A 19,326-nucleotide genomic window follows, 5' to 3' on the forward strand; every position below is an offset into this window, starting at 1 on the left:
GAAGGTTAGTTGCATGGTTCACAACTGAAGTAATACAGATGGATGTCTAAAAGGGGCCCCCATTAGGTCATTACATCCAGAGTCTAAGGGTAGAATCCTATGCATGTTTACACAGAGAAAAGGCCTACAACTCCCAGCATTCCCCAGACAGCCATGCTGGCTGGAGAATGCTGGGAGTTGTAGGCCTTTGTCTAAACATGCATAGGATTGCACCCTAAATGAACTAAATTTGAGATGTTTTTCTTCCTGTCTCATGATATTAGAACCCGGAGTCATTCCATGAAGTGGATTGGTGGGAGATTCAGGACAGATAAAAGGAAGGACTCCTTCAGACAGCGCATAGTTAAAACTATGGAATTTGCTTCTACGAGATGTGGTGATAGCCATCACTTTGGATGGCTTTAAAAGGGGATTAGACAAATTCAGGAGGATAAAGCTATCAATGGCTACTAATCCTGATGGCTATATGGTACCTCCAGGATTAGAGGCAGTGTGCCTATGTACACCAGTTGCTGGGGAACATGGGTGGGAGGGTGCTCTTGCACTCGTGTCCTGCTTGTGGGTTTCCTGTGCGCAGCTGTTTGGCCACTGTGTGAACAGAATGCTGGACTAGATAGACCTTGGTCTGATCCAGCAGGGCTCTTCTTATATTCTTATGATTAACTAGCTGCACCATTGCCTGCACTTGGAAAGGCTCTTCTCTCCCCTCTTGGGCAGGGAGATGGTTACTGCTGCTTCCCTCTTGAGCTGGGAGAGTACTTTGCAAGCACAGGGCATTTGCACTTGCAAAGATCCTTCTCTCCCTGCTTGGGGCAGGGAAGTGGCGGCAGCCACCAGCACAGTTAGAGAATACTAGAAGCAGGAGTTTCCAATGAAGCAAGCAGGAATAGGTCTCTTCTGAAACATTAAAAGCTTTAGAAAAGGCTTATTCCTGCTCTCAGCAGCAGAGGCTCTTTACAACACAGGCTTTCAGCCAGCTGGCACCATGTGACCCTGCAACATTAGCCATTCCAGGAAGTGCCACTGAGCTGAAAGCCTGTTGTGAAGAGCCTGGCGATGCTGCAAGTGTGCGAGGGGTGGGGGGCAGTGGTGTAGTGGTAAATTTTGAAATGCAGGCACTCATCCTGACCCCCCCATCACCAAGCCCTCAAAGTGTCCAAAAATCCTGCAGCACTGTTGATCTGTATTAACAAACCAGTTCTAGTAGTTTTATCTCCACCAGGAGCAGGCCTTTTGTAAAGCTAATGGGTCTTAATTGCCCATTCAAAGCCAAGGCGCCCCCAAATACTTTGCATTACAATAGGGAAAACTATATTGTGGCTGAGAAAATTCACCCCCCCCCCCAAGCAAGAATTGCAGAAGAAAGCTCAGAGGAAACGGAATTCTGAGCAGGGCAGGGGCAGATGACATCAGCATCCCAGCTAACAAAGAACTGCTAGCACTGCGTCCATGTGAGTCTTGACTCCACTGCACCACTGGGGGTGGAGGGTCAATTTAAAAGTAAAACAATGGCTAGAAGACTCCTTGGCCACCTTGTGCAATGACTAAGGTAAACAGTTATCGAACCCCTACCTCCCCACTTGAAATTTCTTTGAAATTCTCTGCCCCCCTGTGAAAGAGGCAGAAAAAAACAATGCCTCTTTTGCAGGGAGGGAAGAATTTCATAAAAGCAGAGGGCAGGGTTTGGCACGGTACCGGAAAATATCCACGTGCCTTCCACAGGCTTCCCCCTCCCCATCTGCCTTACCTTGCCTTCCATTCCCGCTCCATGGCTCACCTCCCTGAACAGCACACAGTTGGGTCCTGACCTGAGGGCAATGGATTGGCTAGTTCTGAACCTGTGGCATCAGTCAACTCAACACACTGTGGCCTGCCTTCCCCGAGGAATGGAGCAATGCAAAGAGAGGCCGGGTTCCAAAGAGTTATGTATCTGTACTGTGAAGCTGACAGACTATCATAGTATAGTGGGCCACATACCTCGTTACTTCCCACCAGTGTTATTACTAAGCAGAGGCCCTCAATGGTCTAAATGTGGACTTGCTGACTCGGGTTAATATTAATGGTGTTAGGGCATATCAACACCGTGGACGTAAACTAGTTTAGCAGTAATTCCCACCCCTCAATGAACTGTATCTCTCTCTGTCTCTTGTGGGGGGGGGCACAGGGGGGATAGACCTGAGACTCTTTAACAAAGAACTCTTGCCAGTACCCTCACCAAATACTTTGGGAGAAGCTACAAGAATTAAACTGTGGAAAGACACTACACACTTAGAGTGCTAGTTGTAGTTGTTCAGTCGTTAAGTCGTGTCCAACTCTGCGTGACCCCATGGACCATAGCACGCCAGGCCTTCCTGTCCTCCGCTCTCTCCCGGAGTGTGCTCAGGTTCATATTCATTGCATCGGTGATGCTATCTAGCCATCTCATCCTCTGCCGTCCCCTTCTCCTTTTGCCGTCAATCTTTCCCAGCATCAGGGTCTTTTCCAGGGAGTTTTCTCTTCGCATTTTTCTCTTCTTACTATGCTGTCTAGGTGTGACATAGCTTTCCTCCCAAGGAGCAAGCGTCTTGTAATTTCATGGCTACAGTCACCGTCTGCGGTGATCTTGGAGCCCAAGAAAATAAAATCTGTCACTGCTTCCATTTCTTCCCCTTCTATATGCCAGGAAGTGATGGGGCCAGATGCCATGATCTTCGTTTTTTTTAATGTTGAATTTCAAACCAGCTTTTGCACTCTCCACTTTCACCCTCAACAAGAGGCTCTTTAGATCCTCTTCGCTTTCTGCCATTAGGGTGGTATCGTCTGTGTATCTGAGGCTGTTGATAATTCTCCCGGCAATCTTAATTCCGACCTGTGATTCATCCAACCCGGCGTTTCTCATGATGTACTCTGCATATAAATTAAATAACCAGGGCGACAATATGCAGCCTTGTCGTACTCCTTTCCCAATTTTGAACCAGTCGGTTGTTCCATAGAATCATAGAATAGAATCATAGAATAGTAGGGTTGGAAGGGGCCTACAAGGCCATCGAGTCCAAGCCCCTGCTCAATGCAGGAATCCAAGTCAGAGCATCCCTGACAGATGGCTGTCCAGCCTCGTCTTGAACGCCTCCAGTGTGGGAGAGCCCACCACCTCCCTAGGTAATTGGTTCCATTGTCGTATTGCTGTTATAGTCAGGAAGTTTTTCCTAATGTTCAGCCGGAATCTGGCTTCCTGTAACTTGAGCCCATTATTCCGTGTCTTGCACTCTGGAATGATCAAGAAGAGATCCTGGCCTTCCTCTCTGTGAAAACCTTTCCAGTACTTGAAGAGTGCTTCCATATCTCCCCTCAGTCTTCTCTTCTCAAGGCTAAACATGCCCAGTTCTTTCAGTCTCTCCTCATAGGGCTTTGTTTCCAGTCCCCTGATCATCTTTGTTGCCCTCCTCTGAACCCTCTCCAGTTTGTCTGCATCCTTCTTAAAGTGTGGTGCCCAGAACTGGACACAGTATTCCAGATGAGGCCTAACCAGTGCTGAGTAGAGGGGAACTAGTACTTCCCGGGATTTGGAAGCTATGCTTCTATGAATGTAGCCCAAAACAGCATTTGCCTTTTTTGCAGCCACATCACATTGTTGGCTCATATTGAGCTTGTGATCGACAACAATTCCAAGATCCTTCTCGCTTGTAGTGTTGTTGAACCACGTATCCCCCATCTTGTAACTGTGCATTTGGTTTCTTTTTCCTAGGTGCAGAACTTGGCATTTATCCCTATTCAATGTCGTTCTGTTGTTTTCTGCCCAGCGCTCCAGATCATTTTGAATTTTGTTTTTGTCTTCCAAAGTATTAGCTATCCCGCCCAATTTTGTGTCATCTGCACATTTGATCAGCATTCCCTGCACCTCCTCCTCCAAGTCATTAATAAAAATGTTGAAGAGCACTGGGCCCAAGATTGAGCCCTGCGGTACCCCACTCGTTACCTCTCCCCAGTTTGAGAAGGTCCCATTGATAAGCACTCTTTTAGTCCGATTCTGTAGCCAACTGTGGATCCACCAGATCGTTGTTTCATCTAGCCCACTTTGAGCTAGTTTGCTCATCAGGATATCATGAAGCACTTTGTTGAAAGCTTTGCTGAAGTCGAGGTATATGATGTCTACAGCATTCCCACGGTCCACAAGGGAGGTTACTTGATCAAAAAATGAGATCAGATTTGTCTGGCAGGACTTGTTTTTGACAAATCCATGTCAAATCCATTCCATGTCCGGTTCTTACTGTTGCTTCTTGTCCCTCGTACAGGTTTCTCAGGAGACAGGTGAGGTGGTCTGGTACTCCCATCTCTTTAAGAATTTGCCACAGTTTGTTGTGATCCACACAATCAAAGGCTTTAGCATAGTCAATGAAGCAGAAATAGACGTTTTTCTGGAATTCTCTTGCTTTCTCCATGATCTGGCCAATGTTGGCGATTTGATCTCTAGTTCCTCTGCCTCTTCGAAACCCAGCTTGTACTTCCGGTAGTTCTCGGTTCACATACTGCTGAAGCCTAGCTTGTAGAATTTTGAGCATAACCTTGCTGGCATGTGAAATGAGCGCAATTGTACGGTAGTTTGAACATTCTTTGGCATTGCCCTTCTTTGGAATTGGAATGTAAACTGACCTTTTCCAGTCTTGTGGCCACTGTTGAGTGTTCCAAATGTGTTGGCATATTGAGTGCAGCACTTTAACAGCATCATCTTTTAGGATTTTAAATAGCTCAGGTGGAATACTGGCATCTCCGCTAGCTTTGTTGTTAGTAATGCTTCCTAAGGCCCATTTGACTTCACTCTCTAGGATGTCTGGCTCAAATTCAGTGGCTGCACTATCATGGCTATCAGGGACATTAAGATCTTTCCTGTATAGTTCTTCTGTGTATTCTTGCCACCTCTTCTTAATCTCATCTGCTTCTGTTAGGTCCCTGCCTTCTTTATCCTTTATCATGCCCGTCTTTGCACAAAACGTTCCCTTGAGATCTCTGATTTTCTTGAAGAGATCTCTAGTCTTTCCCATTCTATTGTTTTCCTCAATTTCTTTGCATTGTTCATTTAAGAAGGCCTTCTTGTCTCTCCTTGCTATCCTCTGGAACTCTGCATTCAGTTGGATATATCTTCCCCTTTCTCCCTTGCTTTTTGCTTCCCTTCTTTCCTCAGCTACTAAAGCCTCATCAGACAGCCACTTTGCTTTCTTGCATTTCTTCTTCTTTGGGATGGATTGAGTTGCTGCCTCCTGAACAATGTTACAGACCTCTGTCCATAGTTGCTCGGGCACTCTGTCTATCAGGTCTAATCCCTGAAATCTATTCCTCACCTCCACTGTATATTCATAAGGGATATGATTTAGGTCATACCTGAATGGTTTAGTGGTTTTCTCTACGTCCTCCAATTTAAGCCGAAATTTTGCAAGAAGAAGCTCATGATCTGAGCCACAGTCAGCTCCAGGTCTTGTTTTTACTGATTGTATAGAGCTTCTCCATCTTTGGCTGCAAAGTACATAATCAATCTGATTTTGATATTGACCATCTGGTGATGTCCATGTGAAGAGTCGCCTCTTGTGCTGTTGGAAAAGAGTGTTTGCTATGATCAGTGTGTTCTCTTGACAAAACTCTATTAGCCTTTGTCCTGCTTCATTTTGTACAGCAAGGCCATGCTTGCCTGTTATCCCAGTGATTTCTTGACTTCCTGCTTTAGCATTCCAATCCCCTATGATGAAGAGGACATCTTTTTTTGGTGTTAGTTCTAGAAGGCGTTGTAGGTCTTCATAGAACCGATCAACCTCAGCTTCTTCGGCCTCAGTGGTTGGGGCATAGACTTGAATTACTGTGATGTTGAATGGTTTGCCTTAGATTCATACTGAGATCATTCCATCATTTTTGAGATTGTACCCCAGTACTGCTTTTCCTACCCTTTTGTTGACTATGAGTGCTACTCCATTTCTTCTAAGGGATTCTTGCCCACAGTAGTAGATATAATGGTCACCTGAATTAAATTCGCCCATGCTTGCCCATTTTAGTTCACACTGATTCCCAAGATGTCGATGTTCAATCTTGCCATCTCATGTTTGACCACCTCCAGCTTACCTTGATTCATTGATCTGACATTCCAGGTTCCTAAACAATATTGTTCTTTACAGCATTGGACTTTCTTTTCATCACCAGACACATCCACAGCTGAGTGTCCTTTCGGCTTTGGCCCAGCCGTTTTACTCTTTCTGGTGCTACTTGGAAATTCCCTCTGCTCTTCCCCAGTAGTATATTGGACACCTTCCGACCTGAGGGGCTTATCTTCCAGCGTCATATCTTTTAGCCTTGTGATACGTTCCATGGGATTTTCTTGGCAAGAATACTGGAGTGGGTTGCCATTTCCTTCTCCAATGAACCACATTTTGTCAGAACTCTCCACCATGACCTGTCCATCTTGGGTGGCCCTGCACGGCATAGCTTATGGCTTCACTGAGTTACATAAGCCCCTTTGCCACAACAAGGCAGTGACCCATGAAAGGGACTTAGAGTGCAGATATCCTCAAATCCTGGGAGACTTTGGCCACAGGCCAAGATCTCAGCTAGGGATGTCAGAGAATTTCACCACGAATCTCGGGGAGGCCGAATGCCAGCGCATTCGGCCCGCTGAAATCGGTGGCGGAATGGTCTGCCCCCCCCCCCGGGATGGGACTTACCTTGGGTGGATCTTCCTGGCGGTGGCGGCACTGGCGGCACGGCGGTAGCGGCTGTGGCGGCTGGTCTTCCGACCGGCTGCCACCACCGCCATTTCTAGTTAAAAAACAAACAAACAAAAAAACGTGATAGGCTATGTAAAGATTTACGTAGCCTATCACGGCTAGATTTTTTAAAAACACCGTGATAGGCTACGTAAATGTTTACATAGCCTATCACGGCTGATTTAAAAGAAAAAAAAACACGCGCGTACGCAAATGGCAGCGCCCATGGGCACCGCCATTTGCGTTCCTTATTTTGGCACGTCTTAGTCTATGTAAACATTTACGTAGACTAAGACAGCGAAAATAAGGGGAACGCAAATAGCGTAGACACTACGCTATTTGCGTTCCCCTTATTTTCGCCCTCTTAGTCTACGTAAATGTTTACGTAGACTAAGACGTGCCAAAATAAGGAACGCAAATGGCGGGCCCATGGGCACCGCCATTTGCGTATGCGGGTTTTTTTTCTTTTAAATCAGCCATGATAGGCTACGTAAACATTTATGTAGCTTATCACAGCTGACTGCAGGGATGCAAACGGCGGCGGCTATGGCCGCCGCCATTTGCGGAGCCGGCTGGCCAGGATTCGGGGGGGGGAGGGATGGAGCGCCTCCCCCCCGACCAGAATTTCGGGGGGGAGGGACGAAGCGCCTCCCCCCCGGCCAGAATTTCAGGGGGGAGGGATGGAGCGCCTCCCCCCTGGCCTGAATTTCGGGGGGAGGTACAGAGCACCTCCCCCCCACCACAAACGTCACCCTTCGAAAAGGTAAGTGACTTTCGTACATCCCTAATCTCAGTCAAGATGCCTGCGTGAAGGAAGCAAGATAGCATCTTGAGAGATCCCAGCGAAAACAGCCTCACTCCTCTCCTGTCCATACCCCTTCTTATCAACACCACACACAGCTACTCCTGTCCTGATGTTGACATTTCCCATCACTGTTCTGTTTCTTTGACTCTTAGGACCCCATGGATACATTGCCATTAGACTCAAGCATTCTGTCTTCTCACTCTCTCCTCTCTCTTCCTCATTCTCAAAATTATTTCTAGACTGCCTTTAGTGGTGAAACCCTCTCAAGGTGGCATACAAGATAAAAACCACACAATAAAAATCCATACAAATTTTATTGTGGATACAATAAGAACCCATATGCATTTTATTGTGGATACAATAAAAATCCATAAAAACAGAGTTTATCTAAACAGAAGACCTGCAAAGCAGGGGCCAGATGGTTCCCCGATGGAAGTTGAATCCAGAAGTGTGGGGCCACCCCTGAGAAGGCTCCCTCTCTTGTACACACCAGCCTAATCATCCCTGGCAGCAGGCAAGTGAAAGGAGCATCTGTTGATGACCTCAGAATGTGGGCAGTATCCTGCTTTAAACTGGGGTCTGGCTCTTCGCTAGCCAATGCATGAATGTAGACAAGAGAGTGGCCAATTAAGCAGGCAAAGGGTCAAAGCACAGGGAGTCAGTCCAGAATATGGAGTCAGGCAAAGCATGAGTGGTCAAACAGGCAGTGGTCAAACACAGTTAGGCAGTCAGAGACATTACTCAGTCGAGAGGCAATGCCAGGAAGGAGTCCAAGGGTCAGTAGCACAGAGCGTCAGTCACAGGGGAAGGTGCAGAAGGCACCAAAGCAGCTGGAACAGTGTTGTTTCCAACACTGGCTAGGTCGATACTGAAGGCCTTTAACAGCATGGCCTGTTGCCCCACCTAGAGCTCAGCTGCAGCACATTAGAGCTCTCTGGTCAGAGCTCCTGACCAGAGCTCCTGCTCATGAGGAGACCCTTCTCTAGTAGACCTCTGTTGCAGAGTGGTACTTCGTCGAGGTTCCCTGATGTGGGCCTGCCTCCTCTGGTACTGTCGCTCCCTGGGACTTGGGGGCTGTTCAGCCTCCTCCTCTGAGGCAGAGTCCCCCTCTTCCTGAGTGGCCGGGACTTCAGCAGGCCCCTCCACGGTCTCAGGCCCCCTGCTGCAGTGTGGGCCCTGGCAGGAACTGGGCATCGTCCTCTGTTGGGGCCTCTACTCTTTCTCCTTGGAGGAGGAGTCCAATGGGGGCATGACAGGCAGGCTGGCATGGCAAAAGATGGTCATTTAAGTAGCTTGGGCCCAATTCATTTAAGGCTTTAAAGTTTAAAACTAACTCCTTAAATTGGCTTCGAAACACCCTGGCAGCCAGTGCAGTATCAGCATCTGTGAGCTAACCACATGGCCCCCAACAATAGCCAGGCAGCCATATTCTTCCAGCTGGGGATGGTGGCAGTTGTAGTCCAACACATCTGAAGGTTGGGAAAAGCTCGCATATGGGATAGCAATATTTGCCTTAATCCTGCATTCTTGTGCTTGTTTGTTTTTGTTTTAGGTTGGCTATGCCTCCTCTTCCTTACTTCTCTCTGATAAGTATCAGTTCCCCACATACCTTCGCACCATCCCAAGTGATGTGGTGCAGTCTCAGGGAATGGCGAACTTAATTCACCATTTTGGCTGGAGATGGGTTGGAACAATAGCAGCAGATGACGATTACGGGAAGTACGGCGTCAAAGCTTTTAAAGAAAAGGTGGAGAACAGCTACACCTGCATTGCATTCTCGGAAACAATCCCCAAAATATATTCCAGGAAAAAGATCCAGGAGGTTGTTCACATTGTAAAAGACCACAACGCCACGGTCATTGTGGTCTACTCATCTGATATCGACTTCCATCCTTTAGTGGAAGAGCTTATAATTAGCAACGTCACTGGAATAACCTGGATAGCAAGTGAGGCATGGGTCACGTCAGCCCTAATTGCAAAGCCTGAATATTTCCCACTCCTTGGTGGGGCGATTGGCTTTGGAATAAAAAGGGGTGAAATACCAGGCCTCAGAGAATTCCTTCTAGACATACACCCAGGTGAAGACCCTAAAGATGACCTGGCAATTGAATTTTGGCAGTCCGCATTCAACTGTACTTGGCCTAACGTCTCCATCGCTTACAATACAGACAACAGGAAAAATGTAACTGGCCATGAAAACATAATTGATTTTTCTTCAGACCAACTCTGCACTGGAAAGGAGAAACTTGAAGACCTTAATACGACATACCTGGATGTTTCAGAACTTAGGATAACGTATAATGTCTATAAGGCTGTATATGCAGTTGCTTATGGTCTTGACCAATTACGCCTCTGTGATCCAATTCAGGGAGGACCATTTCAGCCAGGCGGGACATGTACCAGCATTGATGAGTTTGAGCCCTGGCAGGTATGCACCCATTTAAAGATAATTGCAAATTGTATACAGTGTAAAAAGCTACTTTATTTGTACTTGTATAAGGACAATGGGGTGTGAACTTCAAAACCAGAGGTTAGGCAAATCAACTGCCATTAAAGAGCACAAGAACATTTTCCTCATCCCCTATATCCACCCTGCTGTGGTCCCTCAGGTGACTATTCATCAGGAGCACTTGTATCTGAGACACTGTATAGCATAGTACCTAAGAGACTGAGCTATGAATCATAAAGTTGCCAGATCACATTTTGTCTGTACCCATAGCCTCAGTTGTTCATCTACAATATGGGGATAATAATAATATCAACCTACCTTGCAGGACTGTTATGAGAATTATGGAGATAATATTGTTACACACACGCACACACACAATTCTCCAAGTGGTGAGAAATACAAGTGCTTATCCAAGTTTAGTTTCCTTTGGAATAAAGTCATTAGAGACATTTGGGGATTTTGGAATATTTGTGAATATTTACAAATATATATGCTGAGCATTGGTGGATGCTCACAGCTTAACACTCCAACAGACAGGCAAAGTCTGCGAGACCCACAACAGGTCTTCCGGGGAACAGCCAGCACCCCTAAAATGCTTCACACTCAGAGCCAAAACCCAGCTCTGTGAGACTCTTCTCTGTCTGACCCAGTCAGCTTAGGGTCTTCAACCTTTTTGGGTCAGTGAGCACATTTGTAATTTTGAGAGTGTGTCATGAGTGCTCTCACAAAATGGCTGCCATTGGGCGCTTGTCCAGTCATAAAATGGCTACCATGATGGGCATGGTCAGTCACAAAACACTCATTTCCTAGAAGGCAAACTAGTGAGATTAAAAGAAAAGTAACTTGTCCAAGAACATAAGAAGAGCCATGCTGGATCAGACCAAGAGTCCAGATAGTCCAGCATTCTGTTCACACAGTGGCCAACCATCTGCCAGATGGGAACGCTTAAGCAGGGCATGAGCGCAACAGCCCCCTCCCACCCATGTTCCCCAGCAACTGCCTGTGGTACTGGAGGTGGCACATAGCCATCAAGCCTAGTAGCCACTGATAGCCTTTTCCTCCAGGAATTTGTCTCACCCACTTTTAAAGCCATCCAAATTGGTGGCCATCACTACATCTTGTGGTAGCAAATTCCATAGTTTAACTGTGCACTGTGTGAAGAAGTGCTTTCCTTTATCTGTCCTGAATCTCCCACTGATCAGCTGTATGGGATGACCCCAGGTTCTAGTATTTTGAGAGAGGGAGAAAAATGTCTCTGTATCCACATTCTCCACACCATGCATGATTTTGTAGACCTCTATCATGTCTCCTCTTCCCCTCCTTTTTTCCAGGCTAAACAATCCCAGCTGTTGTAACCTTCTCTCATAGGGGTTACAACCTAAGTACAAGGCAGGGGGCCGAGTTCCAAAATACAAAACTACTTTTTTGAACCCAAATAAAGATGGCACTGGAGAGTAGTGCTTCATTTTGCAGTACGCCAGCCTTTGCATTTTTTTTTTTTTAAGAAATAAAATAAAAATTAGGAGGGACAGGGAGCCTGGCAGGCACCAAGAGATGACGGAAGAAGGGAAAACAATTCAATTTATCCAGCTTACTAATTTAGCCCAGTCACTTCCCCTGTGCAAGTGTGGCAAATTGTTTCAGTTATGTATTGCACACTCTGATTGACTGGGGACATTCAGCTTGATGCCCATTTGACCACTCTGTCTTTGTTGCCCCGACTGGATGGGAGGGATGCCAAATGGCATCCAGGCGGGACAGTCCTCTCTGCCATGCTGCCTTTCTGCTTGCCTGCATGCCAATGCCTTTTAGAGCAGAGACTGGAGCATGCACAGAGCCCTGCTCCTTTTGCACACATGCACAACTCTGCTCCAAAATAAAACATGGAGTCCTGCAGAGTGGCCAGTGAACTCAGGAGTGCAGCAAGAAGCAGAAAAAATGGTGGGAAAACCTCATCATCTGGGGTCAGGCAGGGAGCTGGGACTCTGAGGACGGCCTTAATCCCCAGCTACACTAACTGCATGCTCACCAGTGGGTTTGTTGATATAATCAACTGATCTGAGAGGACATGTTCGTCATTGTCTAATCCTGTGCCATCAGAACTGGTATATTTGTTATGAATATTTATGAACACTTTTAACTCTTTAGTATGACAAAATCTATATCGGCTAACCCCCAAAGTATGTCTTTTACCAAATCACATGTTTTAACATGGTAGTTTATTCTTTTATCTTTGCTGTTCACCGCTCCGAAATCTTTTGATGTGGAGCAGTATATGAATATTGTGCATTTTCAAAAATGTAAATAAGTGGCCACCTTGACCAGTTGTAGAGGCACTGGAGCACACTGTTGGCTGAATGTGGGTGCTGTGTGCATCACTCCATCCCTCTTGTGCATCCCTGCTCAGTGATGACTGCATGAATTGATGTTCTGAATTTATTTATTGCATTTATACCCCGCCTTTTTTCCTCTTGCAAGGAACCGAAGGCGGCTTACATTATCCTCCTCCTCTCCATTTTATCCTCACAACAACAACCCTGTGGGGTAGGTTGGGCTGAGAATCTGTGACTGTCCCAAAGTCACCCAGTGAGTTTCCATGGCCAAGTGGGGGCTAGAACCCGGATCTCCCCGCTCGCAGTCCAACACTCTTGTCACTACACCACGCTGGCTCTGATATAACGATATCATTCAGAGAAAGTCGCCATGGGCAGATGCTAAGCAGTTCCATGGACACAGCCTTCTATAGGAGTAGCATTTGACCTGAAGTATCTCGGCTTACAGGCCCTGCTTCATGGTGGAAATTTGTGTGAGTGCGATGATGTTTGCTGTGCTTTTGTTCATTGCCATCAGGAAGTGCCTGTAGCTAAGGATGCATGAGTTTGGATATTATCACTTCCTTCCATGCAGTTGTGCTATGGAACTACTATTGAGTTTGTTCCAGAACATGCTCTGAGTTTGCAATGGGTGGTAGAGATTCCCAATAGTGACATGTGGACTAAGTGATATGTGGACTCAGAAACTCCAGCTGGTGCAGAACGTGGCCACCCAAGTATTGGTAGGGGCAAGGCGATTTGGTCACATAATGCCTATACTGTGCCAGCTGCACTGGGTACCGGAGTGCTTCCAAGCCCAATTCAAAGTGCTGTTTTTGACCTTTAAAGCCTTAAATGGTTTGGGACCAAGTCACCTGATGGACCACCTTCACCCGTATCAGCCTGCCTGCACTTCAAGATCAGAAGAGAGGCCCTTCTCATTTGCCCATCCATGAGAGCAGTCAGGTGGGTGACCACACGTGAGAGGGCCTTCTCTGCAGTGGTCCCACCCCTTTGGAACAAGTTGCCATTGGAGACTCTCAGCTTATCCTACCTCACAGGGTTTTGTGAGGATAAAATGGAGAAGAGGAGGAGCGTGTAAGCTGCCTTGAGTTTCTTGCAAGAGGAAAAAAGTTGTGATATCAATGTAATAAAATAATAATATACATTTATCATCAACAGTGGTATAAAAGAGATTACATTTATTTGTTTGTTTGTTTAATTAATTACATTTCTATATTGCCCAATAGCCAAAGCTTTCCAGGGGTGGGGGTGGGGGATTCACAACAATTAAAACCCAAAATACATCATAAAATACAATATAAAATTTAAAAGTTTAAAACTACAGTATAAAAGTACAACCCAAAATAAAACCTAGCAGCAATGCAGATATTTAAATACAATAAAAGATTCAAAACAACAGAGCTGAAAGACTAAAATGCCTTGGAAAATACAAAGATCTTAACCTCCTGCTGGAAAAAGCATAATGTTAGCACCAGGTAAGCCTCTGGGAAGCTCATTCCACACCTGGGGTGCCACTGCAGAAAAGGCCCTCTTCTTGGTAGCTGAGTTCCTCCATCTTCCTATTGAAAACATGGCTATTGAATAAATGCCCAAAAAATCAGAAGGGAGGAACACAGAAGTACATTCCACAAAGCTGGGGTGACCACTGAGAAAGCCCTACATGTTAGAGATGATCATCTAATTTATTTCCAGATGGAGCAGGGTTCTTGACCTTAAACGGTAAAGTGGGCTCATATGGAAAAGGTGCTCTCTGTCAGTTCCAGGTCAAAATGGGGCTTAAAGAGAAGAACCAGCACTTTAAGTTAGACCTGGAGTTTATTGGCAACCAGTGCAGTTGGTGCCGAACTGGTTGCATATGATTTATCTTGCTTACGCCCACCAGCCGGCTCACTGTGGCATCTTGCACTACCTGTAGCTTTCAGGTGACTTCCAGGGAAGCCCCAAATAGAATCCATTGCAGAAATCCATCCTTGAGGTTAAAAGGAATAGATAACTTGAGAGATCCTAGCTATTTATAAAGGGACCCAGCCAGCGGATCAGATAAAAAGCATTCCTTGCTACCACTGCCACCTTTCTCCAGGTGGATTTCCAGGCTGTAAATTTGCTCCACCAGGGCAAAACATACATCAGGAAAAACAATTACATCACATATTCTCAAAGTCAAATACCGGTATAAAAATAGTTCCTGAATATTCTGCACTTATTCATGAATATCTGGAGATTAGTCATCATCAAAACACACAAAAAAAATTCTGGAGCAAATTATTTTTGACTCAACATGTATTTTCTTTTGTATGCATGGGACATGGTTACTGAGGAAGAATAGCTGCATGGAATATCAGCATTATGGGATGACCTGGAACTTGGGACTCCAGGGAAGAAATATCCCCTCTTCATCTTGGAACCAATGTCATTCTTTTGCTCTAACATCATTCAGTGTTATTATTCAAGACCCATCTGTCTGTCCAATATTATGTCCTTTGTAACTTAAGGCATGGCAAAAGTAGATTTTGTTGGTTGGTTGATTTATTGGCTCTATTTTTACCTCATCTTCAGCCACAAATGGCTCCCAGAGTAGCCTATTAAAACTAATAATGACCCAGTCCTTGCCCTCAGGTTTACAATCTAAAAGATGCAGCACAAAAGAAAAGGGGATTAGGAGCGAGGAGGGGATGGTGGTGGAAGCAAAACTCAGGCAACAGTTCTTAATTTCAAAGTTCTTATAGGTGCTGGAGGGGGGGCAGGAAGGGAAAAACAAGCTCCTTGCAGCTGTTCCTTCCCTGGCCAATGTATGGGGCTAGGCTGGTGACTGTCTCCCCCTTGCCATGATGTTTATCCTGGTAGGGAGAGGGGTGCAGCCTCACATTGGCACTTGGTTCTCTGGCCAATCGACGAGGCCAGAGTCTGAAATCCCAGGGAACTCATGCATGCATGATTATTTATTTCTCCATTTTATTTCTACCTCGCCTTTTAGGGCAAAGCCTCGCAAGGTAGCTTATAATAAAATATATGTAAAACAAAATAAGTGAACAAGTAATATAATAAAAAACAGCATCAGATAAAATCAGATATATGGGATCAGCAATAAAAAGCTTAGAGGGATATAAAATGTACTTAGGGTCCTCTTACAGGCCACAAGAGAAGAAGCTAAACAAAGTTTGCAGGGGATGGAATTCCATAAGTGTGTGGCCACCACTGAAAAGACTTTTCTCTGGTACCCACCAACCTGATCGACATTAGTGCTGGGCAGGACAGCAGGGCCTCTGAAGATGGTCTGTGGGTCTGGGAAGGTTCGTTTGGTTGCTGGTGGTCTTTCAGGTAGCCTGATGCTAAGCCATTCAGGGCTTTAATGGTGAATTTAAATTGAGCACTGAAAAGGATGGATAACCAATGCCACTGATGAAAAACTAGTGTAATATGATTAAATTGCCTAGCCCCCGCAAGCTGAGATTTACACCAGCTGAAATTTCTGGACTGACTTTAAAGGAAGCTCTGTGTAGGGAGCATTACAGTGGTCTAGTCTGGAAGTAACCAGTGCATGCCAGATTGCTAGCAGGGACCAGAAGGTCTGAGAATATAACACTGATTCTGTCCCGATTGCACTGGCTGCCCATATGTTTGCAAGCCCAATTCAAGGTGTTGGTTTTGACCTCATAAAATCATATAATAGTAGGGTTGCCTATAAGACCATCTAGTCCAACCTCCTGCCAAATGCAGGAATCTAAGTCAAAGCATCCCTGACAGATGGCTGTCCAGCGTAATCTTGAATGCCTCCAGCATGAGAGAGCCCACCACCTCCCTAGGTAGTTGGTTCCATTGTCGTATTGCTCTAACAGTCAGGATGTTTTTCCTGATGAACCTATAAAGGCTCAGGACTGCAATACCTGATGGATCACCTCTCCCAACCTAAACTGACCTGTACATTGCAATCAACATCTGAGGCCCTCCTCTGACGGAGGTTTAGAGGATGGCGACAAGGGAGAGGGCCTTCTCAGTGGTGGCTCTCAATTATGGAACGCTCTCCCCAGTGAGGTCAGTCTGGTGCCAACATTGTCATTTTTTCAGCACCAGGTTAAGACTTTCCTCTACTCCCAGGCATTTGACAGCATACGATAGTGTGTTTTGGGTTTTTTAATCAGGTTGTGGTAGTTTTATTGTTAATTGTTTTTAACTTGCTTTTAAATTGTTTTAAACTATTGGATGTTAAAGGTTTTACATTATGTTTTATCATGCTGTGAACTGCCCAGAGAGCTTTGGCTATTTGGCAGTATAGAAATGTCATAAATGAAATGAATGAATGTGATTTGTTTGATACTCTGCTTATTTTTGTCTCCTGATTCATAGCTAATGTACTACATGAAGAATAAGATGAAGTTCACAGTTCTTGATGAGTTTGTAGACATAAACGACAAGGGAGATGTGTATACTCCGTATGACATTCTAAACTGGCAGATGAATGAAACTGGTCACATTTCCTTTGTGAAAGTTGGGACATTTAACATGACTGATGATGTAAATAGGGAGTTTCGTATAGATAATGAATCAATATTTTGGAACAATCCAGACCGATTGGTAAGTGAATTCCTATCCCTAATTTAACATCTTATGCTACCATGGCCACCAACATGACATGGATGCTTATACCTGTTGTTATATGAATGGTTTCCACATTTCCATAATGTCTAAAATAAGTAGAAAACTTAATATGGACAGAATTTGCCCATTGTTGTTTATAAGAGCACAGACCCAATGGACATGCATTTTACACCAGTGACAAATCCATGATGCATTTGCCATGTTGACAGACTGAATTTTAAGGATGCATCTTCTATCAGGATAGTGTTATCTTCATTGCCATCAACTGGGTGCTAATTCAGTGCCAGGTAGAGACAGTTTCTTTTGTACCAGGAAGTTTGAGAACAAATTTGTACAAAGGGGGAAATAGTCGGGTTCGCACGATCAGCGGGGGAAACGACACAGTCTGAGTCGTTTCCCCTGCCCCCACACCTGCTGCTCATGTGTCCAGCATTTCCTTAATTACCCATGTGCCTGGCATGGCATTTCCTTAATTACCCGTGCCGTGTCATGGGTTCCTGTGTCGTCCGAAGCCGGCATGTGGTGCGGCGGGGGTGGCTTCTAACCTACCCCACAACCCCTACTACAAGCCATGGGTTGTGTGTTAGAAGTCACTCCCGCCACACCGCAGGCTAGGTCGGATGACATGGCGCTGGCACATGGCGAGCATGTTAAGCACACGGCGGGCACATGCGGGGGTGGGGGAAACAACTCAGATTGTGTAGTTTCCCCTGCTGATCATGTGAACCTAGCCAATATAAATTTCTCAGGAAGAAACTAAGTTTCAGGGATATATCAGTCTGTCTTTCCTAGGAGCCCTTTTGTGTTATACAAGTTGAAAGAGAAAGAAAGAAAGAAAGAAAGAAAGAGAAGTAGACATCCCTTGATGTCCTAGTTGCCTTGCCCTACTGATGCAGTGAATTAATGGACTGCCCATAATTTTAAAAAGATGCTACCTTACTTCTGTGTGAATTATTGCTTAACTGTAACAGCAACTTATGGTGAGTTGGATCCAGGATCTGCCTTCTGTGAGAGGAAGGACTCTGCTCATGGAAGGTCCCTCTGCCCAATTTTTAGTGACCCCCCCATCTCACATGTCACTGCTCACCCCATTCAGCAGGGTCTTCTGACTCTCTGTGTAGGATTTTCAGAGGGTTGGGAAGGAGGGGGAAAGGAACTCCACTTCCATCAGCACCATTGATCCAGCTTAAATCTGGATCCAACCCTTCATCAGAAATAGTATTTGAATAATAAAAAAATAGCTTTCTTCCCCCTTATAGAAGGGCCCATTGACATATGTTTTCCCCATTAGCAGCACAATTCCTATTAAAGGATTCCAGTTGACATGTATTAAGAGAATGATGCTACTCGAAGAATTGCCACTCCCCCCAGGATGGCCACTTTTGGATGGAAGGTTGCTGAGCAGCCACTCAGCTCTACTCCTTAGTAGGTGGCCACCATCTTAGTTTCCCCGGAATATAATGCCAGACATCCACACTGAGCATTGCATTTTGGAGAACTGAAGATGGTGGCTGTGGGCTTGAGCATCCAAAAGTGCCACTGCTGCCTGCAGCATTAATACAGTGGTGAGGGGTGGGAGTGGAGAGCCTTGTGAGCACCACAGCATGACTCCACAGGTACCCTGGTGCCCGTGGGCAATGTGCTGGGGAACAGAGGCATGCCATTATTGAGATTTGAGCTTGACTGAGCATTTGAGTTTGGCTGAACTTTTTAAATGAGCATTCAGACTATAATACGTTCAAGACTTTTGGGCTCACACAACTAACTTCACTAAGCGAGAAGAAAAATGGCAGAAAAAAAATCACTGCTTGGGCTTAAATACTGAGTTAAATAGAATATATGGGCTTAGATTATAAGAACATAAGAAGAGCCCTGCTGGATCAAACCAAGGGTCCATCTAGTCCAGCATTCTGTACACACAGTGCCCAACCAGCTGTCGACCAGGAAAACACAAGCAAGACATGAGTGCAACAGCACCCTCTCACCCATGTTCCCCAGCAACTGGCATACATAGGCATACTGCCTCTGGTACTGAAGGTAGCACATAGCCATCAGGCCTAGTAGCCATCCTCAGAGAAGTGAATGGAAAGAGCTGGATGGCAAGTTTCTGTCTTCTTCCCCTTCCAGCCACACATGTCCCTGAAAAGCCTCTCTGGGGGATCTAGGATGGCCACTTATAGATTACCCCAAACAGAGGAACTGCATCATCAAAAAAGAATACAAGAAGAGGGCACTGATTTTCCTAAAAATTGCATATGTTTATTTATATATATAGATGCAAATTTAGAAATAAGTATCATAATTTATATAGAAATACATCTCACCATAGTATGGGAGAATGTGACCAGGTGACCTCTGTGTCTTCCACAGTCTGCCGTCCAGCTGCTAACTGTGGATGAGTAATTTCAAGCCCAAGCT

The 19,326-nt window shown here is 45.4% G+C and overlaps 1 protein-coding gene across 1 annotated transcript in view; it reads left to right on the top strand.

Moving 5' to 3' along the window:
- The window catches only part of LOC146351461 (vomeronasal type-2 receptor 1-like), a 52,999-nt gene that overhangs the window by 26,692 nt on the left and 6,981 nt on the right, over positions 1 to 19,326 (top strand). Inside the window, exons 3-4 of the mRNA XM_084842049.1 lie at positions 9,080 to 9,955; positions 16,657 to 16,884. Of these exons, the coding sequence (XP_084698175.1) occupies positions 9,080 to 9,955; positions 16,657 to 16,884 (1,104 nt within the window). The remainder of the gene's footprint in view (positions 1 to 9,079; positions 9,956 to 16,656; positions 16,885 to 19,326) is intronic.

Source organism: Heloderma suspectum, chromosome 3 (assembly GCF_057233095.1).
Source record: "Heloderma suspectum isolate Gila_16-S chromosome 3, 16-S_ref, whole genome shotgun sequence".
NCBI classification, from domain to species: domain Eukaryota; kingdom Metazoa; phylum Chordata; class Lepidosauria; order Squamata; family Helodermatidae; genus Heloderma; species Heloderma suspectum.